The sequence below is a fragment of the Cercospora kikuchii genome (genome assembly GCF_019650295.1).
Source record: "Cercospora kikuchii DNA, contig_00004, whole genome shotgun sequence".
NCBI lineage: Eukaryota > Fungi > Ascomycota > Dothideomycetes > Mycosphaerellales > Mycosphaerellaceae > Cercospora > Cercospora kikuchii.
In genome coordinates, this window is record NW_025408585.1 from 3,190,799 (window position 1) to 3,216,628 (window position 25,830).

The following is a 25,830-nucleotide window of genomic DNA, read 5'->3' on the forward strand; positions in this document are numbered from 1 at the left end:
ATCATACGTCGTTGTCGTGGACTTTCTCAAATCTCTGCCTACACCTCCCGTCCCATCTCTCTAGACTCTCCTCCAACCTATTCTTCTCCCTCTCCCCACCCTCAACCTCACAAATCTCTCTGACTTTCTCACACAGCTCCAAAATCTGCTCATACTTCCTGTCGTAATGCATCTCTCCCACAACATAGCCCAATAATTGGACTTCCTTCTTTCTCAATTTTACCTTCTCGCCATCCACCTGGGCATTTTGACTCCGAAACTCCAGTGCCGGCACAGTGCTGACTAACTCCTCCAACAAATTCCCCTGATGCACTTTCGCCGAATAGCTCGCTTTCTGTTTCTGAAAATCTTCTTCGGATTGGAAAGTGCGGTCGACGACGCTGGGAGCATCGCCCGCTGCTGCTTCGGCATAGTCATCTGCGTCAACGGAGATGGAGAAGAGGTCGTTGGAGTCTTCTGGGTTTTCTTGTTGGGTTGTCATTTCTTCCAGGTTTGGAGGGAAGGTGGCGTGGCCCGAAAACTTTTCGTTGGTAGGAGCGCCTAGTCTGAGTTGTGCGGACTTGTATTAAATCTCCTTTCTTGTACAACAACCTGTGGTGTTGATTATCGCGTTGTTAGGCTGGTCCTTCCATTTCATGGACGCCTTGGGCCTGGGTCTTGGCAAGGTGTTGCTCAAGCCCGAGAACGTGAGGTGCTTGCCAAATGCGGAGAAGCCGAAACAAGCCGACCTGAAGCAGCTGAGGAAAGAACAAGATGGAAACATCACACAAAGCATAACATACAGGAATTCGTATCATTTCAGGGAGAAGCCCGTAGCTGAGCATACATAGAACGGAGTAGCTAAAGGAGTTTCTGTGTGTCCGCCATCTCCAATACTTCGATGTGACTTTTGCGCCGAACGCACCACCTCGCTTGCTTCGTCAAGATATTAAACCTCTCGTAGCGTCTGCGCTACATTCTCCATCTACTGGAGGCGAGAGTCCAATGGGTTGGTGCGGGTTCCCCAGTAGGTGAGGAAGAGCGACAGACCGACAGTCTCGAAGACGCGGGCGAGAGCTCCAACGGCGACGGTGTCGAGTGGGCGCTTCTCAGTGGCGATTTGTGCGATGAACTGCGCTCTAGTTAGATGGTTGCGATCTTAGAAGTCGATGTTGTTGATGACTTACCGATGGGGCAGACGAAGCGAAGAAGATCAAACCGCCGAGGTACGCAGCTCCCTTGTAGGACAGAGTGCCGGTAGCGTTGATGAGAGCACCAACACCATATGACTGGATGGCAGAGCCGACGAGCGAAGTTCCCCAGGCGGCGCCAGCAGATGCGGCCTCCTTTGACTTGAAGAACTCCTCAGAGCTGTTGGCGGCTTGTGCCTTGCGGTAGGTCTCGCCGAAGACTGGGCCGAGGATGGCGAGCGATGCGACGTGGTTGAAGACGGTGCCGAGGGCGATAGCCGATGGCTTGACTGGTGGGAGGTCTGCGGGAAATACTGTGTTAGTCGTGATGTGTGATGGGTGGTATTCTGCTCAGAGCGCCAAACAAACAAAGGTGTCTGGGAGCTGGCGAGGAAGCAGGGCATGGGGAGGACGTACAGTGCAGAGTGGCCATTGTGGAGGTGGTGTGTGGTATGGAGTTGTTTGGGCGGTGTGGTGAGGTTGATTGAAGTTTTGCGGTGAGTTGGATGGATTGTTATTGGGGAGAGGGAGAGAAGATGAAGCAGGCGGTGGTGCAAGTGATGGCGGATGGGCGAGCTCTGGCTGGGCGGCGCGACGTCACCATCACGATCACGATTGTCGCTGTCGCTATGGAAAGCCACGCGATCAAAGCCACAATCTGGTCCGCGCGCTGTCTCCGCCACCCATTTCACTCGTCCTGTGCCGAAGCCAATGATGGTACGATCTCCATCAAATACACCGCTCCACTGCAATTATCCTGATTTGCGTGTCGTGTCTTGCTGAAGACGACATTGCGTGCACGTCTCGCGTTCGCAGCAAGGTGCCGTGGAGCTCTGCCCGCCCACCCCTCCAAAAGTCGTCATAGCTCTCTACGCCGGGCTCAAGACCGCAAACAGCCAGAGCATGAGAGGCGTGATATAGCATGGGGCAGGACGTGAAGATGCTGTTTAATATGCTTGATGTATAGTTCCCATGAAGAAACGCTCTCATTTAGTCGTACTTGATAAATCCAAGCCATGCCGAATTGGCGCTCCCCAACGCTCTCTGCATCGGCTCCAAGACATCTTTCACCTGCTCCCACGACATGTTGTGTCCCTTTCCTAACCTACCAACCGTGTCAAACAATGCCGCAGCAGTATTTGAAAAGGCTGCACCAAGATAGTCCTTCTCCACGTTCGGGACCCCAAGACACCTCCTAAGATAGTAGTTCTCTAGCCAGAACATCAGATTCGGCCAAAGTTGTCTTTCCTCGGGCACAAAAACTTTCTGGCCTGGACCAGAAAGCGGATCTCGAAAGTGTTCGGGGTGCTGGAGAAGTGGCTCATATATGAGGTTTAACCTTACGTTGGCGGTTAGGCGCTGGGTGAGAGAGGCTTGGCACCAGGATATGTAGGTCCTTGCATCGAGATTACGGATCTGGAAGATGAAATTGTTCTGTTTGTAGTAGATCGATGAGGCTTCTGCTCGGATTTGACGATTTACGAAGAGGAGAGGAGGTTCATCGGGACATTTGTTGAATGTCATGGCGAGTGCCCATGTTTCCGGCGCCATCAGAGTCGCGAGGCGGTAAATCTCGTCGCGCAGCTCAGCAGGCAAGCGAAGGAGCGGAGGTATGCTATCAGATTCTGCCACTCCAGATGCCATATCGTCCTGGAGTGGTGGGTTGTGAAAGTGTTGTTCGCGAGTCATGAAGGGACGGCACAGCAGAGAGGCGTTTGTTGGCTCGGAGACAAATCCACCGCGGGATCCCAGCTTGTTTACGTCTTCCCGTCTCGGCAGGAGGATGCGTGCATGCCCTCGAATCTTGAAATCAATCGCATTGTTACTCCTCCATTCCCCACAAAGCTATTGTACATCTTAACGACTTGACGAGTTCCACGGCCTCTATGCGAATTGAGTACGAATTGCAGGCATCAGCACACGATTACTGATCCCGCAGCATCGATTCGATCTCATGAGTTAGAACGCAACCCTTTCTCAACCACCGCAACGATGGGCGGCCGTTATAGATCCCTTAGTGGGCGATACGTCGACCCCGAAAAGACAGAAAAGCCGCGAAAATCTTTCGACTCAGCTATCTCAGACGATGATTACCTCGCTAGCAGTAATGCGCCCATGCTGGGCAAGCATAAATCCAAACCCACATACGCCTACCATCTTCCTCGAAGGCGCTTTACTCGCTATTTCACTCTTGCCATCACTAGTCTGCTCGGGCTGTTCGTGTGGTGGCTTGTAAGCTCTTCATACGCTGCACGAGCAGAAGTCGAGCTTGGGTTGCGAAAACCTCCACCCCCACCTGCGTTCGAGGGCTTCCCGTTTCTTAAGAGATACCATGGTGGGATCAGGACTTTGGTGTCGCGAGCGGAGAATGAGGCGTTTAAGGAGTATCCTGTAAGCGAAGATGAGGAGTTGAAGAGGTTGCAAGAAGCGGCGTTGAAGCAGAAGGAGGCAGAGGATAAGGAAGCTGAAAGGGAGAAGGGATTCAATAAGAGAGAGATCAAGCAAGGTCGTCGATTTGACCCATATTCGAGGGCTGTTGGTAGAGGCATGTTCGAAGAGCCAGTGAACTGCTACATCGATAATACTACGCGGACGACGGTACCATTGCTTTTGAGCTACGAGGGCATTCCGAAAGGGTTCCCAGATCCAATTTATGGGAGTTACGAATTGTTGGGGCTGCGGTCGGACGTTTGCTTTGAAAGATACGGAAGACTTGGCCCGTATGGCTATGGCTACAGCAAGAAATTTGGTGGAAGCGGTGCTGGCATGGAGGGCGAAAAGGAGGGATCTGAGCAGGTTTGGGGAGACGAGCTGGAGATCGATTATCGAAATGTTAAATGGGCAGAGGTGCAAGAGAGGTGTCTTCAGGCGAACGCACATCGATACAGAACTGCACCCAAAGCTGGACGTGACTCCTTCACTCAGATGAGTGTTGGTGATGCGCAAAGACCCGACCAAGCGCAAGAGCAGAAGACTCTGACAGTAAACGGGAAGCAATTCGAGAATCGGACTGCCTTCATCATCAGGACATGGTGGGACTACCAATACGACGATGAGGACCTGTTCTATCTCCGAGCCCTGATCAATGAGCTTTCCATTCAGACTGGAGGCGAATACACAGTTCACTTCTTGATTCATGTCAAGGACGACAACATGCAAATCTGGTCAGATGAAGAGACATACCAAAGAGTACTACGCGACTCTCTTCCTGCAGAATTTCGCGGCATGGGCACGCTCTGGTCAGAACGCCAGATGGGTCTCATTTATGGTGGTCTACACGAGTCTTTCTATCGCGATCTCCCGGTTCATGGAGCGTATCGGAGCACGTATATGCCTGTACAGTATTTTGCACATATGCATCCCGAGTACGAATTCTTCTGGCATTGGGAAATGGATGTACGATACACGGGCAACTTCTTCCACCTCTTCAAGCAGGTCTCTGAGTGGGCGAAGAAGCAGCCCAGGAAAGGACTGTGGGAACGAAATGGAAGGTTCTACATTCCGTCTGAGCACGGCAGCTGGGAGGACTTCCGTCATATGGTGCGCGTGCAGATTGAACATGGAACGGCGCATGGGAGTGGGGCTTACAACAAAGCGCCGAAAGACGCAGCGAAGGCCCATCCTCTCGATGAAGCTGCGAGACAGCCTGAAGCGCCAGTTTGGGGACCTCTGCCGCCGACTGGAGAGGGTGATGAGACGGATCGCCCGGAGCTCGATCCAAAGCCGCCGACCACTTACGATGCCGACAAGTACGAATGGGGCGTTGAAGAAGAAGCAGATTTTATCACATTCAACCCTCTGTTCGATCCTCATCAAACGAACTGGATTCTAGCAGAGGATACCACTGGATACAATACGACTGAATGGCAGCCTCCTCGAAGAACCGCGATTATTACAGCTAGCCGCTTGAGCAAAAGACTGCTCGAGACGATGCATCGCGAAACGTCTTTGAAGCGACACACCATGTTCTCTGAAATGTGGCCTGGCAGTGTCGCCTTGCACCATGGCTACAAAGCTGTCTACGCACCTCATCCAGTGTACATCGATCGCGCTTGGCCAACGAGCTACCTCACAGCCATCTTCAACAACGGACGAAACGGCGCCAGCGGAGGTGCACGAACTTCCGTTTTCAGCGACGAACGACAGATCAACTTCCTTGGAACTACTTGGTACTACCACGCTGGACATGCACCAAATCTTTGGAAGAGGTGGCTTGGCTTCAAAGTGGATAATGATGGAGGTGAAGAGTGGGAGAAGGCGAATGAGGGGCGAATGTGTCTGCCTCCCATGTTGCTGCATCCCGTCAAGGATGTGAATTTGATCTATGAACACCGCGAAGGCGAATAGTTCTTGATGAGCAGGGTTGTAGGCAATCACAGATTTGCATAGCGAGGTGTTTTTGAGAGATGGCGGTGCTGTCGCCGGCCTTTTTTTTGCACAGCATGAATGCAGACAAGATAATCTGTTGGGTACAGCTCGAATTGGTGCATTTAGGTGTATAAACGATTGTAACATTGTGCGACCTGTTCATCCTTCGTTCGCGAAGGCTTGAAACATACACAAGTTGTGATGTGTCCGAAAGGTGGTTGATGTGAGACTTGCTCCTTCTCGCTGAGCGAAGATCGGCACGCTGTCGTTGGCTGTACCACACTCTGGGCAACGCGCGACTGAGACTAGACTCTGCGTACCTTACATCCACGCAGGTACAATGTCTGAAACAGATGATGAGCGAGCCATGGCAGGATCGCGCTTGTTTCTCGTGCACATCACGAGCTGGGAACGTGGTCAATATGGTGACGTTGGCAACGGAAGGAGCAATGAATATAACAGAAGCGACGACCACGGCTGGTGGCTCGAGCACTGCCACTCATGATGGACAGTACAGAACTTACAATGAACCATCATAGCGTCAATACCGCATACACCAGCGCCTCAGCAATTGGACGCGAAGACACAGCAGCAATCTTCTGCAACGAGCAATTCGCTGATCTCGATGCCGAGCAGTTCCCACGTCTCCCATCAACAACATACACCCCTCGCCCAAGCAAGAGCTTCGAATCCACCATCGAAGGTCTCGGCTGGGACTCGAGCGCCTTCAAACCTACGATCTTCATCCGTCTCGCCTGGGCAATCCTACAAGCCAAATACACGAATAAACAAGATGTCCTCTTCGGAGCAGCAACTGGAATCAATGGGACTGCTTATCCAAATCGAGTACGACTGGACTACGATGAGACTGTCGAGCAAGCATTGCAAGCTCTGCAAGCACAAAGCGAGAGTCTAGCGGCAGCGGTTTCTACCACTGATAGCAAAGACTTAAGCTCTAGACAAGCTGCATTAGATTCCGAATGCGACTATCAAACAATGTTGGTTTTGACTTCTTCTTCTACGCCTTCTGTGGAGGTTGCCCCGCAAATGAGAGAAAGGAGAAGGCAATCCCTCATCGACCTGTACGCTTTGACCCTGGAATGTACAGTCTCGATCACGGGGCTCTGGATTCGATTCGTGTTTGATCCGGCTGTGCTGAGTAGTCAGCAAATTGAGCGTATGAGTGCTCAGTTGAGACACGTGCTCAGTCAGATTTTGATGCAGCCGCAGTCGAAGGTGGGAGAGATTGGGGTTGCTTGTGAGGATGATTTGAGGGATATTGAGGAGTGGAATTCGAGCTCGTTGAGTTCGGAGGGCACGAGCAAGACTGTCGTGGAGTTGTTGAGGAAGGCGACAGATCGGGAGGCGTTGGCTGTCGATGCTTGGGATGGCAAGTTCACATATGCGCAACTGGATGACTTTTCGACGAGATTGGCTTTTCACCTGGCTGCACTTGGCGTCGGCAAAGATACCATTGTTCCGATTTGTTTGGAGAAGTCAAAGTGGATGAGTGTGGCGATTTTGGGAGTTGTCAAGAGCGGCGCGGCGACTCTTTGCCTCAATGCCAAGCACCCTGCTGGATATTTTCGCAAGATCATGTCTGGCCGATCACAGGTCTCAGCGTTGCTGTGCTCGGAGAGCACGAAAGATTTAACAGGCCAGATTGCAGACAGCCGGCCTGTGGTCGTCCTGGGAGAGAATTTCTTCGCCACACTTCACATCGAGCCTGTCGAGCCTCTGCCTGCGATCAAACCCGAGGATATGCTATGCGTTCTTCCGACAACTGGCAACTCGCTCGCCGTCTTGACACACGCCAATTTCGCTGTAAGCATCATCAACCAGAGCAAGATCTGCTCCATCACCTCCAAGTCTCGGCTGTACGACCTTCACTCCTACAACTCATCTCTCGCCTACCTGAATCACCTCCTATCCTTTACAAACGGCTCTTGCCTCTGCGTTCCCTCCGACTCGCAACGAAAACAATCTTTGGCAGATTCGCTTGCCGAATATCAAGCTTCGATCCTCATCACCACGGCCGCATCAGCACAGCATATTGATTTCACAACAGCTGTAGACCTCGAGACTTTGGTCGTCAGTGGAGAATTCACGCCGAAGCTGGAACTTCCGCCACATATGAAGCTGATCAGTGTTTATGGCGCGCCTGAGTGTACTATCATGGCTATGTGCGCCACTGAGGATCAAATGCTAGATCGAGAAGGCTGTCTAGGCAGGGGACTGGGAAGCAAGAGCTGGGTTGTGTCTACTTCGAACCCTGGAACGCTTTGTGGCGTTGGTGAAGTCGGAGAGCTCTTGCTTGAGGGCCCACTTGTCGGCGAAGGCTACTTGAAGGACGCTGGAAAATCCCGTGAGTCTTTCATGGACAATGTTGAGTTCTCCATCAAAGACGCTGGGTCTGATCCATCAGGAAGAATCTTCAAGACTGGCGATCTGGTGCGATATATGTCCGATGGCTCGATCGTCTTCGTCGGTCACCGAGAGGCACACGTCAAGAAGGTTCGCGGAAAACGTATCGATTTGACCGAGATCGAGGGTCACATGAAAGAGCTTCTAGGCGGACAGGTTACTGACGTGGTCGCTGAAGTCATCGCAGCTCAAGGACAACCTGAGCCGGTGCTCGCTGCTTTCATTGTCCCTGCTGGCGATTCAGTTCTCGCTTCGTCCCAACTAGGACAGTCTGTGGTACAGCTAGCAGAAGAGCTCGCAAGAGATTTGAAACAGCAGCTACCTTCACATATGGTTCCCATTGTCTTCCTGCCGCTGCGGAGCGTTCCAATGGACAAAAATGGCAGAGTAGACCGGAAGAAGTTACGAGAGACTGCGGAGCGCAAATCACAAGATCCTGAGAACCGGACAGCAGCCCATGCCATCCGCCCAGCCCAAGCAATGACGGTGCTCGAAGTCCAACTGCAACAGCTTTGGGCACAAGTCCTCGGCATCAAAGACCGATCGAGCATCACCGCTAATTCTGACTGGATCACTCTTGGCGGAGATGAGACTTCTGCTTCCAAGCTTGTCGCTGCAGCCCAAAACTGGGGACTCGCCGTATCCGTTGCGGATGTGCTTGCTCGCACTCGTCTGGCAGACATGGCTGAATGTGTCAAACATTTCCATCGCGCTTCTGTGGTTGCACCTGAAGGTATAGATCAGCCTTCGTGGTCTGATATGCGAAGAGGCACGTTCCAGTCGAGCTTTGCTTCTGACAAATCTGGATTCGGAGGCTCGAATGGCGTCCGAAATAACAGTACCGTGGTGAAGAATTCCATGGATAGACGTCGATCAAGTATCTTGGTTAATGGGAAGGAGGAGGTTCCGCCAGCCCCTATGGTGTTGCTGCCTTTGACAGCAATACAGAAGCGACTGCTGCAAGGTTCCATCGGTGGACATCATTCTCCTGCTGGAACAGAATACTACGCCTTCGATTTACCACCGAGACTGGAGCCAACCAAAGTCATCGAGGGATGCCGAAAGCTCGTGGAGCATTTCGATGTGCTTCGCACAGTCTTTGTACAAGTCGAGAACTCTGTCTTTCAGACCATTCTGCCCACTGTAGACGTGCCAATCGAAGTGCACCAGATGAGCGATAGCCTCCATCAGGCCTCTGATGCCTTCATACGGAAGGACGCCACGACCCCGATGACGCTTGGACGAAGCCTCCTGCGCATCTGCATTTTGCACAAAAGCGAGGAATATCTGCGTATCATCCTACGCACCAACCAAGCCTACACAGATACGCAGAGCATTTCCACCCTGGCATCCGCGCTGTCTGATGTGCTGAGCGGCAAAGAGCTGAGAGCTGGTCCGACTTTCAACGACTTCATACAAGAAGTCAACAATGAAGCCATCAAGAGCCGATCTTACTGGCGTAATCTGCTACTCGGCGCCTCAATGACTTTCGTTCCCAGAGCACCAAACTCATCGTTGGCATCAAAAAATTTCGAGACCCTTTCCGCAACGACCACCATACAGCTCCCGAGTATCGCCTCCTTCACGCCTTCAACAGTCTTCACGGCGGCTTGTGCGATTCTCCTCGGAAGCCTCACGTCAAATGCCAAGGAAGTACTCTTTGGCCGTCTTATCGTGACGCGCAACTCTTCAACCTCCTCTCATCAACAGAATTCTCCCAAAGTCGGTCCATGCACAAACCTGGTCCCCGTCCGCGTACGCCTCGAACCGAAAACTTCCATTGTCAAACAAATCGCGCAGCAATTTGTCGCAGGAATGGAGTATGAGCATACGGCATTTGAGGATGTCGGCAACGATCGATGTTTGACACTTCTAGGAGACGAAGGACAGGATATCGGAGTGGATTTTGGGCTGGTGAGCGAGTTTCACTCCACTCAGGAGAGATTTATCGGAGATAGAGATGGAGTGAAATGGTTGGGTACGAGGGAGAGTGAAGTCTTGAGGAGTAATGCTGTGGTTGTGGAGGGCTGCGAGTTGGGAAATGGGAAGGTAAAGCTTGAGATCAGGGCGAAGACTAATGTACAGTCTCAAGAGAGGTTGATGGAGATGATGGGATTAATGGAGGAGGCTGTGAGGGAGTTGGGTAAAGAGGGAAGAGGTAAGAGAGGGGCTGAGGATTAGTTTTAGGTCGACAAACAATGGTTGCAACACCGTGCCTATCCCACCAATGCTCGTGTGCATGTTCACGCAAGGACTATGATTCTTCGGAGTCTAACGATGCAATTCGCGAATCCGATCGTTGACCAGTTATTATTGTCCTTGTCTCAACCACTTGCTCCCCTTCCATATTCCCCTTTCATATGGACCACTGTCCAGATGCGAACGAGGCGTATTCCTTATGCATCAAGCACATATATCGATGCTTGGAGGACTCATGGCAGATCTGTAGAAGAGCGAGTTCTTCCACGTTACACTCCAACACCATCTAATGGAGAACTGATGCACAGCCGCATCGCTTACGCTATCTCTATCGAAGAAGCACTCAGCTTATCGCAGCATTTCTCTGACCATATACTCCCGACAAGTCAAACCTTCAGGAAACCCCGAGCTCTCACTATCGGCACAGCAGCTGAAGTCACTTCAATCGAAATGCAAAACAAACTTCACACCACATCTTCTGCCTCCTTCTATCCCTACCGGAAAACCTAAGCATGACTCGCGAACTCAGTTTTCTAGAAACCTTGATCCCAGTCAACCATCTTCATCCGCACGTGGCGAACAACATGCTCTGCAGGAGAGCCGAGTCATATCATGGCGGACATTCGGGTCCAACGGAGAATGTCACATGTGAAGTACCTTTGGTATTTGCTGACAGCATTGGAGATGAGGGTACGAGGATACGGTAGCAAAATGATCGGAAGAGCCTAGTCCTTGCATGAGTCTGACTTGTGAGATCGGAGAATTCTTTCTGGCAATGTTTAGGAGACAACGTGAGAGGTACTCGCGGTCTGAGATGAGATCAGATGCATGAGGTGTGATGAAGTGATAGCGTGGTAGGTGAAATGTAAGTGGAAGTCGGTCAATGCAGAGATCTACAGACCAGACGGGCTTTGCCGACTCTTCTCATGCTGTCCTGAAGGGGAATGTCTGACCCGGTCGCGGATACGTACTCTTCTCTACACTTGTAAGCCGCGAAGCGCGGATATCGATTTCCAGTGATTATCGATTTCAGCCTCGAGAGTTCGCCACCACCAAGCACGAAGCATATCATGAAACCCAGATTACAGGACTAGCATTTCTCAAATTAGAGACTTACGCCAAGAGATTTCTTCACAACGTCTCATGAAACTCAACTACTCCTTGCTCGCGGCAATAGAAAATTGTAGAGAAAGTCAAGTTACATGGTGATGAGTGAACAGCGTCATGATGATGGGTTTGCACTGTACTCTCGATACTTCCAGCCCGTGTGGTTACTGTCCGTAACGAGTCTGGCAAGGTTTGCTGTGTGTTTCAGAACGTATCCGCATTGTCTCCGCATTCGTTCAAGACAGTTGTCAAGGTAGACATCTGCTAGGCCGGTAGGAAGCGTGAATGTAGAATGTATGCCCTGGGGTCCTGCGCTGGTGGCGGGAAGGAAAGGGGCGGCGGCAGGGTCAGCAGTTCCCTTGGATTGCGGCTGCTCTGGAGCGGTCCGAAACGGTCCTGCGTGAGCAATGAGCGGAGCGGAGCGGGCAACGATGCTTGTAGGCCGCTATCGACTCGTGGGCCAGTACATGTATACATGACCAGGAACGATTGTGCGAATGAGGATTGGGCGTCCAGCGAAGACCTTGACAGGTACCTTTCTCATGTCAGCATCGAAGACTTCCATTCCGTTGAGCGCTATCTCTCGAGAGACCGTGATACAAACCATGTCAGTCTGACCAGTATTCCAGTCCACAACCCGCAGGGCCATGTGGTATCAGTAGAGGTCAAATATAGCTGGCAGGCAGATCTCAGACCTCTGCTTGGCATAGTTGACAAACCACGATCTTCACTCCTTGCGATAATCTGTGCGCACGTATCGCTACGTCAACCAGGCCAGCATGTAGGCCTGTCATCCGATGTACTCAAGAGCACGTTTCTTGCAAGGATGCAAGGAAAGGTATGCCTGCTGTCAGATGTGGAGGAGTCGAAAAGTCAATTCTTCGAGAGTTCGGATACTGAACATGCAACGGGACCGAGCAGAAAATGTGGTCTGAGATTCCTGCGATCCCTTCCGCGCGCGATGATAGCATAGGGGCGGTGAGGTCTTAGTTGGGACAAGACTTGTGTGTACTGCTGAGTAGTGAAGTCGTCAGCGCCGAGGCTTAGTCGATTTGATTTTGGTGAGCTTCAAGCTGAGTAGTGCGCAAGAAGTCGGACCGCAATGAGCTTACTGTTGTCCTTTCTCATTCTCACACCAGAGGATCTGATGACACTGAGTACGATAGACACTATGCTCGCAATCATTGTTCCAATGCCGAGGGAGCATCCTAAACAGCCATGGGGTTTCTCCCACGAGACTTCCCCGAATCGCTCAACCAACGCAACACGTTGAGCCACATGGAATCGCGATCCCGGACGCCTGAGCTCGTGAGTTCAGATTCGTCCTTTTCTGACTTCGTCATTCAAAGCATGCTTCCTCGTGACGATGGCGGTGAAGTCAGAAGCTTGAAAGAAGCTGCCTGTTCGGCAGAGCATTGGCCCAAAGCAGGAGCCCAAATTACAAACAAGGAAGGGACACGAGTCCACGAACTCTATGCAGAGAGTTACTCAGGAACTTTGACTGCCCCTTACGGATGATCGGATACTCGTTTGTGATGGTACTTCAATACCAAAGAGTTCCGATCGGCTCGGGCAAACCGCGGGCCCGGAGCGTACCTGGATGATTCGGACGCGAGATGAGATTCGGATACGTCTACCTCGGCGCCATAGGAAGAACGTCATGTGCACTGGTACGTAGGCAATGCGTCCGTAACACCAAGAGTCAGAACTTGCTTGCGGCCGCAATGGACTTCGTGCCCCGGTGGGTGACGATGCGGCTCAATCTGTCCGATGGGAGAACTCGGGGTCACAGGAAGAACGTCGTATGTATTGGTACACTGGTATTTCATCCGTGTCCAAAAGTCCGCGGATTGCAGAGTCAGAACTTGGCGCGGCCGCGATGTTTCGTTGTCGTACGTCCTAACAAGCACCAAGAAGTTGACGAAGGCAGCGTGAGGCGCCTACAGTTCAATGCCGTTCTCATACCCCGGGTATCATATCCTACATGCAGTACTGTCCATCCAAGAGTTCAGTTCTATCCTCTTGCAACCCTCTATCGTGATAATCATGCAATTCATCGACGTCCCTCGTGCACTATTGCTGTCCGGCACCGACAATGCCATCTTTACAAAGTACTGCCACCTGTTTGAACAGTCTTCTCCAACCCAGGGGATCGCCCTTCAGCTTCAAGAATCTGGTCTCCAGAACTTCCACGGCGCCAGCTCCAGTTGCCGTTCCACCAACACGGATCCTCTCGACAACGACTTGTCCTTGAATCGGCATCTTATTCGCATCCAGTGTCTTGACCCATATGCTGACTATATCTTCCTTGCCCTCCATCGCAGAGGCCGCAGGAGGTGCAACAGGGATGTTCAGCCGATGAAGGGCATCCATTATCATGGGCAGGAGCTGACTGAATGAAAGCACGGAGATAAAGCGTGCGAGAGAGTGCGACGGCACAATATCCTTGAACTGCCGCGCAGCTTGCGTGAGAGTCAAAGGGACGGAGGGAGTTGCGGAGAATTGACTCATCGAGGGGTCCTCGGAGAACAAGTCGTGAAGGTCTGTAGCCATCACTTGTCCGTTTCGTGCCGCGATTGAAGTATGCGCTGCCACAGCTGCAGTCCGGTCGTGATTCGTTTGTGGTTGTGAAGCCGAGATTCCATTTCCAGCGCCCACGCGGGGCGGAGCTTCCCAGTCGAAGGCAGAGGCATCACCTAAAGGCGTCTCTGGCTGTGTCGAAGCGAATTGGGCCCATCTCGGATCCTGTCTGCTGTCGACATCCATGGCATCCCCTTGACTTGCCGCAGTCTGCCCTCCAGTACCCGGTCTCCTTCGCTGACTGCTCTGCACGTCGGCTGAGAAGTCCACCTTCAATGACTCCATCATTTGGGTCGCCAAACCAATCGGATCCTTCGCCCTTCCCTTCGAGTTCAAATGATGATTACTCCTCGTAAACCAAGGGTGTTTCCTCACCGACTCCAACGAGAACCTCGCCTCGGGCTCAATATTCAACATGCCCCGTACCAAACTCAATGCCTCCGGAGGGACATTCCCCCATAGTTCATCCGTTGTCCTTCCTTTTGTCGTAACATACTCGTGATATTCGTAACTGTCCTCCATGACAGGGCTGTCCCAAGGCGTGTTTCCCACCAACAAGACAAACAGCACAATGGCACAAGACCACACATCCGCAATGGCAGGGTCATATCCCACCTTATCCTCTTCCCGATTCTTTCTCTTCTGATTTTGTTTCCCCACATCGATGATCTCCGGTGCAATATACGGCGGACTCCCACACACCATCCCGCAAGTCTTCCGCTTCCCACTCTTGAGTTCCAGAAATTGCGTCGCGAGTCCAAAATCCGCGAGTTTGAGATCACCTTCTCCGCTCAATAGCATGTTCTCGGGTTTGATATCTCGATGCGCAACGCCCTTTCCATGACACCACGCAATCGCAGAGATGAGTTGAGTAAAGTAGAAATGCGCCACGTCTTCGCCCACTCCTGCGTCTGCTTCGATCTTGTCGAACAGGTCGCCGCCTTCAGCGAGCTCGAGTGCCAGCCAGACCCAAGCAGGATCTTCACCATGTCGGATGTAGCGAATGATGTTTTGGTGCGGAGAAACGTGGGCATGGAGGGAAAGCTCGATTTGAAGCTGGCGGGGGCGGAGTCGTCCGGCGCGGAAGGCGTGGTCTTTGTTGATGAACTTGACGGCGATGACGGGCCCGGAGGAGTGCGGAGGGATGGCTTTGCGGATGCTATTGGCGTGAGAGTCAGAACTTGTGTGTCGCGTCTGACGTTACAAGAATGCATGGACGTACGAGGCATATGCGCCGGAACCAATTGTCTTGGAGACAATGCGGAAAGGTAGATTGGTGGGCAGCGGAACTGCTTGTGACTGCGAAGTGTTAGCGGGTGATTGCTGGTATTGCTGCAGAGGAGACGATACTCCTGGAGGGCCACCCATGGCTGTACAAATCCAACGCCGACCGCAATGCAAGATGCTGAAGAAGACCAAGTGCTGTTTAGGCAGACAATGTGTAGTTCGGCAGACACTAGTCAAGTAGAGTGACGCGACGTCAAAGCACGCGCCGACGCGATAAACACCAAAGTCCGCGACGGGTCGCCTGAGGAACCAATCACGCCGCACTCACAGACCATTAATTCAACACCACAGCGAGTGACACTTCATCAGTAGAAGGGATTCAGAGACAAGTTCATAGTTATTAGTCAGATCTTTCTAGTGTCGATTCAATTGTTTGGTTGAAGAGTTATACTATACAAAAGCTCAATAGAGAGAGCTCGAGAGCGTCCCAGTCATAGCAGAACCATCTGCTCTATTATCCCAACCGCGTGCTCTGCTCATCCAAAGCCGAGAGAAGTCGTTGCTCCACGTAAAGAGATAAAGAGATCAGGGGCCCATCATATTTCGTTCCTTCCTCGCTAGATTGAAGGACGCCCGTCGCAATGCTTGTCAAACAATAACAGCCTGCGCATTCCCCGGATGCGTAGCTCATGAGTAGCAATGGTATCTCAGACAATTCCCAAAACGCCGATCGCTTGCTGATTGTAGCCAAAGATGTAGAGAGACGTACGAGCGTAATCCAATCCATGTAGTGATCAGAGGCCTAGATCGGTGCAACCGCAGGCAGCCGCACTTTTCATGCAAAACCTGTTGCGCATGCATAGACTTCATTAGTCCAAGCTCCCATCTGGTATAAGATTCCGGATGTTGTGAAAGGTAGATTCTCAGGAGGTTGCCAAATGTGGAGGTAAGCTTTGCGTATGCCACGCAATGCGCAGCCCGGCAAATTCGCCCTGTCGTGTGCCAGGATGTGAGGCGACTCCTGCAGCTCGTCATGGCACGTGTCGGGCACGCTGCAGCACGCGGCTGTCCACCCGAGAGCTGACACGCTCGATCCGATGGGAAATGTTCATCGTCATGATGGTCATTATTGATCAGATGACCGAGATAGTGGCAATTGCGGATCTTGAGGGCCCAGGACCTATCCGGACACGTTCGCAGCTGCAAATTTGGAGATCATGTGCTCCAAGTTTCGCTCTTTGAGGACTGCGGCATATTTTGGCTCCCGAAAGAATTTAGGTACGGAATCCTGGTCATGTTAGCACGCACTTCTGCCTATACGAAGAACGAAATTCAAACTCACGCTAGCCATCAGCTTGAACACGCTGCTTTGAGCCTGATCGAAGAGATCTGCCACTTCGTCCAGGCTGCGAATCATCTGCTCATCCTCGCCGACTGCGCGAGTCATGCGAGCAGCGAGCGCATTCCGTAAGTTGTGATCAATGTTGAGCTCGCAGGGTGAACCGGGTGCAAGGAAGGCATTGTAAAGCGAATAGGCCGATGCGAGGGTTTCCCTGATAACGTCAGGCCGTGGTATCGAAGAGCCGCGCTTAGCCCGCTGGTAGTCATCCAGGAAGGACTTGACTTCAGTGTAAAACGACAAATTCTCCTCGCAGTGTGTCTCGCGCAGATACTCTCTGAATAGTAAACGCAGAGCAGGATCGCGGATGATGACCGTCATGCGATTGGTGTTCGAGTCGCGGACCGGCATGCTGGAGCCGTTCGGGCGGGCAGCGCCGGTCGCAGTCTCTCCATGGGAGGACGTCGCCGGAGTTGGTACCCAACCAGCTACTTGCATGCCCTTCAGGGTGACAGCATATTTGACGTGTCTCGATGCTGCGAAGCGGTGACCGGCGCCATTCTGTGCGCCGCGTTCTTCTCCGAACGGCTCCACGAGCCCGGTTGTCATGAACAGATTGGCAAGAGTGAAGCCTTCACGCTTGTTGACTGTGGTCGTGCAGTCCATTAGCCAGTCGAATGCCGCCTTGCCAGTGAAAGCGTAGTAGGCTGTCTGGTCTTTGCGCGAGCTCTTTGCTCGCTCCATCCTCACGCCCACGAGCCCTGTCGCGTAATCGTTCAATGAGTCCGAATCCGATGACGAGTGCTCTGATTTGATGTTTGGTCCTGTATCACCAGCGAATCTTCGGAAGAGGACGTTGATCGTATCGGCATCGTGCACAATCTCGTCAGTCTCGGGATCGCGCTCGAGGATGACAAGGTTCATCACGTTGCGTGGAGAATCCAGGAGTTCGTTGACATGTCGCTGATGAATGCCATTTCTTTGACAGAAACGCGAGAGAAGGTGCATGCCCTTCGGTGTCAGCTGCCATACCGAACTTCTAGAACTGAAATCTGTCCTGCCATCCACCGACTCGATCATCCTGGCCTCCAAGAACCGTGCACAAGTCGCACGAGCCATTTCGCGAGCCATGGAAAATGTGGTCGTGGTCGTTGTTGTCACTATCCTGTCAGGTGCTTTCGGGTCTGGCATTCGATTCGATTGAGAAAACTTTAGTGACCCCAGATTTGTGATGGCTTCCTCGGTAGTGAAAGTGTGTGGGTATTTTGAAAAGCGGACACGGTGTGGTGTCAATGGCAAACTGACGATTAATGTCGCGAAAAGATCTTTGAAATCCTGCACGAATGGTAAGTCTTGCATCTTGAGTGCTTCATGTGCTGAAAGAGCGTGGTGTTAAGATGAGGTGCGGTGGCAAATGACGGCCCAGGGGAGGCATTGGGTAAACAAATAAATCGACGTGAGAGGAAGCCACATGGAATAGTGAGGAAACAACATACCCTCGTGTACGGCTGATCGTCGCCCGTCATCTTGAGCAGCTTGGATGATGTTTGATGCATCATGCGTGGACTTCGGCGCAAAATGCGCTCGTATGCTTCGGTGTCTTGATACTCGCTGTCCTCAGACTGTCCTCGCTCTCTCCACGTCACTACGGACTCGCGGCTCGGCCTGTCGTTGGCAGCCTTTATATTCGCCGAGGAATGGTCGGTGAGCGCTGTCTCAGACGATGCGTTAGACCGCGTCGATGCGTCGGAACGCCTGTCTTGAGAGCCCGCGTCTGAAGGCGAGACAGGCACTTCTGGGAGTGTCTCGCCTTGTGGCCGAACCTCAATCGGCTGTACGATGCCGAGAAGTCGCTGGCGGCTGAAGGAAGCCAGGCGGGAGTGAGCCTTGCTCTTGACGCTCGACGGGACGGGTTGTTGCTGTCGAGAATCCACCTCGTCGACAGTCGCAATGGTGCTATCGGTCGTAGGATATGGGACGAACGTCGATGTACGTTCGCCTGGAATAGGGAAGCGCCGAATGGGCAGCTCGGTGAATGTGTGTTGTGAGGGCTGCGGGCAGAGTCGCAGGCGACGCAACGGCAGTGCTACGTCAGGAAGGGCGCATGCGAGTGACTCGTGGCGAGCACGTCGTGGGGCTTGGCTGGGTGTGGAATGGGCGTGGTATGGAATGCGGGATCTGGCCGGAGGTGTATGTGCGCAGGATATGGCTATGCCGCTGGAGCGGCGGACGGCATGGCAGTCTTGTACGCAGTCGCAGATGAGTGGGCCGGGAGATGGCGACTAGGGTAGGCCGTCGAGCAGCGAAAGCGTGCTTGGTGCTATGACCCCAGTGCTGGCACCAAACCTGGCGCGGTCATCTCGTGCTGATCGCTGCGCACTGGCCGCCCGGCAGCGCCAGGATAACTCGTGGCCAGTGACCAATGCGGTTCCACCGGCCTGCGCCCACCACCGCACCACGAAGGACCAGGGGCGCCGTCTGCGAGTCTGCCGCAAACAACGCCTGGGACGAATGCCCCGGCGTCGTCGCGTGCGTCTGCGTCGGGCCTGCAGCGTCGGCGGCCAAGCACTCACTGCCTCTCTCGTGCACTCACTCTCACTACTGATATGCTGCTCTGCTGATGCTGATGCGAATGCCCATGCTGCTATACTGCTGCGCCCGCGACGACCACGCACTCCGCCAGATCACGCGCGCCGGCGAGTTCGCTGCATCACTCTGCTGAGTCTGGTCTGCCCTCCTCTGCCTGTCTCACTACTCCTCCACCTCCGCCCGCTGCGGCGGGACGGGCGGCAGACCTGCTGCTGAGAGAGACAGCCGCTCTCCTGATCGCGATGCTCGTGACGGCATGTTGTCTGCGGCCAGGCGCCCGTCTCACGCTCACGGCAGCACCATGCTCAGTCCTGTCTGCCCACGCGTTTCACCATGCGCGCAGGCATTGTTCAGAACTACGTACTCTGGCCATGCGCATGGGGTCCGGCATCCCTCGCCGTCGGCCACGCTGAGCGCTGGGATCCGTCAGCCTTTTCTTTGTCTCACACTCTCACTGCCTGTTCCGTCTGCTCTAGCTGCCCGCTGCCCAAGGCATCTGTTGAACGAAAGCGTTGGCGCGGCAAGGCTGTGTCCACATGGCGACACATTCCTGATGCACCTGGGCCGTCTGGCACACATGGTTATGCATGTCGCCCAGTGCCTGACACGGGCGACACGTTGTTTGCAAGTGAGATCGCTGCATGATGACTCGCCCTTATGCTCAGGTCGAATCGATCTCTGCGCACGCATGAGCTTGGTTACTGACAGTGGAATGTGGCACCCATGCCCGAGAGTTTCCATCGGCGAGCTTGTTGCAAATGGTAATGGGACACTGCCTTGAGAGCTATTACTACGACCTTTTCGCGGTATGACTAACGACTGCCATTGGGCTCGACGGTCCCGTACAGTGAAATTTCTGGGCCTACCGTGATCTGTGCAGAGTTCACGCTCGTTCAAAGTGTGTTGGAAATGGAATGGGAGAGCTCACCTCTGCATGCAGCATCAGTCCCATGGAAAAACACTCAGCACGCTGTGAGAGCCCGGCTGCGTCGCAGAAAGGAGCAAGTTCTCGACTCCTGTCAATTCCATCATCCCCTCATGGCGTCCAACAGCTTGACACACCGTCGGCAAAGAATACTTTCAATGCACAATCGCACCTGTAATTCGACTTTTGGCCATGGGCTGTTTAAAATTTATGCTTTCGAGGAGGCTTCCACGTGGTACTTCACGCGCTGCAAGCCCGGCGTGGCGTACTCGAAACCGTCATGTCTGCATATTCTGTGTTTGGTCGATCCGACTGCCTTGCGTCGATACCACACTCAACGTATTCGTCGAACGCATTCGCTGTCCGGCCAGCATCGCGATCTGCATTCGTTCGAAAACTTGTCAGCCGTCTTGCAATATTGTAGCATCGCCGCTGGCCGACTTAGCCGTGTCGGTGCATGATCGACGCCGCTAGAAGGCCATTCGAATTTGCTGACCTTCTGGCCTGGAAGCCACACTTCCGATATAGATCGACGTTATGTAACGAGTCAGAAGGATTTTGTTCAAAAAGCTTTCGCTCGACCGTGCCGGCGGGACTCCACCTGTGCGCTTGTCGACACGTGAGCCCAGCTTTTGACGTAGCGGCGGCTCATTTTACTACTGCTGCAGATGGCCAAGCGCGGTGAAGGTGGCATTGGTCTTTTTGTTTGCCAAGCTCACCGTATAGACGGATCGGGAAGGTGAGAATGGTTGTGTGCGTGGTGGCTGTCTGCGATTTGGCTTGCCCGACATCGCACCTTCGCGCACAGGACTGTGCGCGTCTATCGGTGCCTCTCCGGAGCGTGTTGGACAGTTTTGCTCGCACTCATCAGCGGTGTGTCACAACATACGCGGGCATGCTTGCGCCGAGAGGAAAAAGAAAAATCCCTACCACCTCGTGTCTTCATCAGATTGGGATGCAGCCTCCCGCATCCCGCCATGCGTGCTAAACTTCATCCAGGCAGTCCGAAAGCACCGACAACGTGGATTTTGCAGTCCGACTGGTCACAGCAGCATGACTCGCGGGCGAGCATGTCCGCGAAACTGCAGCAGGACAGGAGCACAACTCCCAAGCTGCCACTGCATTGGTAGCCGGTCGGAAATTTCTCTGCTGCCTGCCCTCGTGCGGTGCAGTTTGCCGGTGGAACATACGATGATGGCCGTTGCGGTGTAAGGTTCTGCCATCAACCAAAAATAGTGAAACAGACGGCACTTCTGCTCGCCAGACCAGACCAGACCAGACATGCCCCCAACGGCAGCAGCAGGGCTCGGAGGGAGTCTGCGGCAAAGGCGCTGCAGCCTCGACGGCAGAATTATTTGCGTCGGCAAAAGTCTGCTGCTGCTGCTGCTGCTGCTGCTGCTTGTCCCCTTCAACATCGACCCGTCCTCATCAAGCCTGCCGCTGCCGCCAATGGCTCCGGCTCGCGACGCGAGCGCACTTGTTATCGTGCAGAGCGACAGGCATCGGAGGCAGAAAATTCGTCTTGCGCGCGGCTTGCCCCAGTCGTGGCTTGCAGCAGAGTCGAGTCTATCTGACGTCGGCTGTCTATGCCACGTGTCGTCGAAGCGCTACGAGACGCCATCGTCAAGCCAAGGAGTGACCTTAACCAGACGATTGTTCGCTCGCTGAGCGCCATACCGAGGTTGGCAGGTCCTAGCCTGTTCGGTGGAGCTGCGAGTGGACCGCGCTGCTCATGTCCCCGGCCGCAATTCATCACCCTTTGCGATCCCGCGTCGCAGATTGAATGGAGCCGTGAGATTCTGCCCATGCTCGCCACGTGGTGCTCACGAAGAACCCAAACGAGCTCCTCTCCTCTCACCGTCGGCTTCCTGCGCGCGGCAAAGCTGGTTCGCACTGGATACGCTTTTGCCATGCCAGGCTCAATCGGGCTGACGGTGACAGTGCTGCTTCATGTCGCCGCGGCCGAATCGTCCGAATGCCCTGGCTTCGCATCTTGCCGTGCTGGCCTGCCGGCAGGTTGCCGAACGCATACCTTTTCGTGAAGCGTCGTGGCGCCGCACCACAACGCTCCAGAAGAGCGACCAATGTCCATGGAAGACGTGCCGCCACGCAGGCGCACAGCTCTGCACATGCGATTTCACGCGTTTCGAAGACCCTAGCCGAGGCGCCCGTTAACGCGAGACAGACATTCGGCAGCCTGTCGCGCTCACCGGCCCGGCCTTGGACCGAGAAGAAGCATGCAAGCGACCGACTTGATCCCAGCAGGCCACGAGGTGCAGAGTGAGAGATCGCGTCGGCCGCATTGCGAAATCTCACCAAGATCTGACTCAAATGCCCTCATCATACGAAGTGCCGCCCGTCACAGAGGCACAAGTCACCAGTCTTACATGATACGATGCCGTGGCCGTCCGGCAGCGAAGACTGCCCAATGTGCGGATCGATCATTTGAAATGTCCTGGATGATCCTCCTGTCCATGCCATCTCAGGGTTTGTATACACGAGCTGAACCGGTCAGCTGAGGTTGCTGCGCAGCCGTCGAGGATCATATCACTTTCCAGCTAGCGCTTGCGAGCCGGCCAACAATCAACCACGCTGGAGAAAGCTTGCACCCACCACATGCTCACCACGCGTCGAAGCGAGATGTCTCGTGATTTGATCAGCTATGTACCTCCCTCGTGGCGGCCAAGAAGAGCAGCAAATCCGAAGCTCGCTACCAGGCAACCTTTTTGTTCCTCTCAGAGCTCTCCGATCTCATTCGGCAGCACGACTGCATGGTGGCTGACTATCATCCGCTTTCTGATATACACCACTTTGCCGCAGCAATGTTCAGTCGACATATCAATCAAAGTCGCTGCGTGTAACGTGGTCGCAGAGCCAATCAGCATCATGCAACGAACTTCCAGCTGTGAGCTCACTCTATTAGACCTCCGGACCTCACTCTCGCTCCTGCGATATGTCCGAGCCCAATTCCTTTCACCTGCGCTTCACTGGCTTAGAGCGGTTTGCGATCATTCAACGCGTGTTTCATATCTTACACCAGGGTTACATTCGCAGCAGCTGAGCAAGAAAGCCCATCTGGAGACTGCTCCGTCGGCACACATGCCTCAAAAGTGCTGCACTGCGAGGCTTGTGATATTGCCCAAGCTTCCCCGTGGGTTCATGTGGGTCGCGCTCCTGATCCCAGCTTGAAGAAGGACACCAGCGCGCACGCACGCGGCGGAGTGAGAGCTGGGAGCTGCTATGCACGTGTGATGCTGCGGCGATTGAACACTCGTATGTGACTTTTGTCGCCAGGATTGGCATATGCGGTCACTACAATGACTCAACTGTTTCAAACAGTCTAGGGCATCAATACCGTGGAGCTTCTCCTTGCAGTCGTGGCAGGGGCAACATCCGAAAGGTCAGCAGGAGGCGATCATTGCTCTATCGAGTCTTGGTACCGTCATCAACAAGAAGCGGGAATGGAGCAAAGCGCAGTGGGTATTCATCGGAAGATTCCCCGCAAGTATCCAAAGCAGCACAAGTCCTCGAGCACCTTTGCTGCAAGTTGCAGACCGGCATGCCGTTGTGACAACGCTGCAGCGACGATCACCGGCCGGCTTGTCAACTCAAATCCACTGAGACTAACAGTTCTGGGCAAGCAGATACGGCTCTGCATCGATGACTTCACTTCTTGTTCAGCACAATCTCACTACTTACGTTACAGACCACGCGAAGGGTAAACGTGCATGCGTAGAGAGATTGCGCTGATGCAGTGCTGTGCTGTGCTGACACGAGCAGTGCCTTCATCTATGAAAGTTTAACCAGCAAGCATCGCGCAAGTCAAAAACAACACACGGCACTTAGTTGCAGCAAGGAATTTCCAAGCATTTCCGAGGACACTACCCATATCCTGCTCAACTCCTTACTGCCGGTGGTATCAGGTGACAAGCGACTGTGCGTCCAATCCGGCGTGTAGTTGACCTCGACCTAATGTTGCCATCATAGAACGCACACAGTTCGCGAGCTTGGAAGGACCGAAAGTCGGCCATGCGACTGCCCGAGAAATGGAGGCTTCGTCACCTTGCCACCACTATCCTGGTCAACTTATGCCCACGCCTCGGGTGTTCGTAACGGCACGCTTCTGGGAACGTCCCATTGATTGCTCGGTCGGCGGACGTGCCGAAGACGAAATGCCGAATGGCATGTGATTGCGGCGAGACAGAGTGACCATTGAGCACTTACTCTGCGCTCCAAAAGTCGACGTACGTGCTCGACGCCGTCGTAAAGGCCCGTTCGACATCACGCTAGGAGGTAGTAACATCAAGCAAGTTGTTCTGCCGAGTAAACCCAGATTTGGACGTGTCATCACGCCATCTGAGGTCTCAGTGATTGACGACAGGTCTTGCTGCTGTCACAGAAGATCAGCCTTGAATGGCTGAACCCTGGCTTGCGCGGACTCTTGGACGTGATGGTCCTTTTATGGGCTGGTCGTATCAGCGGCAGTGGTCAAAGCAAAAAGCTCACAAGGGAAGAGTTTCCTGTACATCTCAAGCGCAGATAAGTGAGCGTCGTGCTGCCTGGTGAGAAGACAGGAGTGAATAATGCGAGCTCCAGAAACACTTGGACATACTGGAATAACCTTCTTTTCGTCTCCATCAAGACTTTCAAATTTGTTTCTCGTAGCAACGCAAACTGTCGGAAACGACTGCTTTGTAACCGAAACTTCGACCATAAACACTTCCAACGCCCAAAAATATCCCTCTGGTCAGCTAACAGAGATACCAGTCTTTATCCTCTGCCTCTCACTCCCACCACCACCACGGCTTTTTCCTCCTTAACATCTCATCCCTCAAATCACCCGGTTCAAATGCACCAGATCATCAATCCCCAAAATCGTCAAGGTAGAAGTCCAATCCGCCTCCACGATTCCAATCGTCACATTCTTCAACCCGGCAAGAGAAGCAGAATAACTCGCCGGCAACACCGCCTTCGTCAACGGCGCCTCCGTAGCTGAAGTCGGGACGAAAGTAAACTTCAACGTTGGAGCTTGCACGCCAGTGGTGTAGAAACCTGTCACGCTGATGGTGCAGCGACTAGAAAAGGAGACGAGAGACTCGCCAGTGTTGCCGATGCAGCCAAAGTAGAATGAGATGAGATTGTAGGAGTTGACACCGGAAGACGGCGCGGCGGAGATGGTGCCGAAAGGGCGGAGAGAGACGAGGCCGATTTGCGTGATGGTCTGGACCAGAGCTGTTGCGGCGATTTTGGCAGGGCTTTGCGGTTTGAGGCCATAGCTGAAGGTGGCGAGGCAGAGACGGTCTCCAAGGAGACAGATATTGGGTAGTGGGAGGCCGCCTTGCTGTTGATGGGAGAAGGACGTTAACATACGAGTCGTCTCGTGGGAAATGTGGGCTGGGATGTTGCACTTACGGCTACGGTCCATCCCTTGTAGTCAAGACCGTTGTATTGGCCAACCAAGGATAGTTGCGGCGCTGCAGGCACGGTGGTGAGGCTATCATAGTTGTCGGTCCTGAGACCGGGACCTGCTTGGCGAGTGTCGAGGGCTGCTGCCAGGACATAGGTGATGAAAGCGGCGAGACTGAGAAGACGAGCCATGGTGACTTATTGGAGACCGTTGTTGGTGTGTGTTTCATCTTCATCACAATCGGATTTTCAACTTCATATATATTTCTCCATCGCCGTTTTCAACTGACGCAGCAGAGCGACTCACGCCTCCATCGACTACACACCTCTACCTTCTGATTTCAATTCCAATTCACGTCTTGCATATCACGGCGATGCTCGGCCGCTGACCGTCCATCCACAACGACCTCCTCCCTTCAACAAAACTTAGCGATCGTGTCGTAGTGGCTTTAGCCACGTCCCTTGCTCAGTCAACAGACTCCAGTCATCGACGCACT

At 53.4% G+C, this 25,830-nt stretch overlaps 8 protein-coding genes across 8 annotated transcripts; 2 read left to right on the forward strand and 6 right to left on the reverse strand.

Annotated features, from left to right (window-relative positions):
* Window position 1: 1 nt before the first annotated feature.
* Window positions 2–481, reverse strand: CKM354_000748100 (uncharacterized protein; the record flags this gene model as incomplete). The annotated part of the gene is made up of 1 exon (XM_044802830.1): window positions 2–481. One exon carries the CDS (start codon window positions 479–481, stop codon window positions 2–4), a length of 480 nt encoding a protein of 159 aa, XP_044658765.1.
* A 483-nt stretch (window positions 482–964) lies between these two features.
* Window positions 965–1,602, reverse strand: CKM354_000748200 (uncharacterized protein; the record flags this gene model as incomplete). Its single annotated transcript, XM_044802831.1, has 3 exons — window positions 965–1,111; window positions 1,167–1,471; window positions 1,587–1,602. The coding sequence occupies 3 exons, from the start codon at window positions 1,600–1,602 to the stop codon at window positions 965–967; spliced, it is 468 nt and encodes a 155-aa protein (XP_044658766.1).
* Window positions 1,603–2,159: 557 nt separating this feature from the next.
* CKM354_000748300 (uncharacterized protein) lies at window positions 2,160–2,858 on the reverse strand (the record flags this gene model as incomplete). The annotated part of the gene is made up of 1 exon (XM_044802832.1): window positions 2,160–2,858. The coding sequence occupies one exon, from the start codon at window positions 2,856–2,858 to the stop codon at window positions 2,160–2,162; it is 699 nt and encodes a 232-aa protein (XP_044658767.1).
* A 303-nt stretch (window positions 2,859–3,161) lies between these two features.
* Window positions 3,162–5,516, forward strand: CKM354_000748400 (uncharacterized protein; the record flags this gene model as incomplete). The annotated part of the gene is made up of 1 exon (XM_044802833.1): window positions 3,162–5,516. One exon carries the CDS (start codon window positions 3,162–3,164, stop codon window positions 5,514–5,516), a length of 2,355 nt encoding a protein of 784 aa, XP_044658768.1.
* A 443-nt stretch (window positions 5,517–5,959) lies between these two features.
* CKM354_000748500 (uncharacterized protein) lies at window positions 5,960–10,142 on the forward strand (the record flags this gene model as incomplete). The annotated part of the gene is made up of 2 exons (XM_044802834.1): window positions 5,960–6,048; window positions 6,098–10,142. The coding sequence occupies 2 exons, from the start codon at window positions 5,960–5,962 to the stop codon at window positions 10,140–10,142; spliced, it is 4,134 nt and encodes a 1,377-aa protein (XP_044658769.1).
* A 3,198-nt stretch (window positions 10,143–13,340) lies between these two features.
* Window positions 13,341–15,215, reverse strand: CKM354_000748600 (uncharacterized protein; the record flags this gene model as incomplete). Its single annotated transcript, XM_044802835.1, has 3 exons — window positions 13,341–15,006; window positions 15,070–15,146; window positions 15,198–15,215. 3 exons carry the CDS (start codon window positions 15,213–15,215, stop codon window positions 13,341–13,343), a joined length of 1,761 nt encoding a protein of 586 aa, XP_044658770.1.
* A 1,039-nt stretch (window positions 15,216–16,254) lies between these two features.
* CKM354_000748700 (GTPase-activating protein SST2) lies at window positions 16,255–17,972 on the reverse strand (the record flags this gene model as incomplete). Its single annotated transcript, XM_044802836.1, has 3 exons — window positions 16,255–16,362; window positions 16,417–17,748; window positions 17,910–17,972. 3 exons carry the CDS (start codon window positions 17,970–17,972, stop codon window positions 16,255–16,257), a joined length of 1,503 nt encoding a protein of 500 aa, XP_044658771.1.
* Window positions 17,973–24,758: 6,786 nt separating this feature from the next.
* Window positions 24,759–25,525, reverse strand: CKM354_000748800 (uncharacterized protein; the record flags this gene model as incomplete). The annotated part of the gene is made up of 2 exons (XM_044802837.1): window positions 24,759–25,268; window positions 25,340–25,525. The coding sequence occupies 2 exons, from the start codon at window positions 25,523–25,525 to the stop codon at window positions 24,759–24,761; spliced, it is 696 nt and encodes a 231-aa protein (XP_044658772.1).
* Window positions 25,526–25,830: the final 305 nt, after the last annotated feature.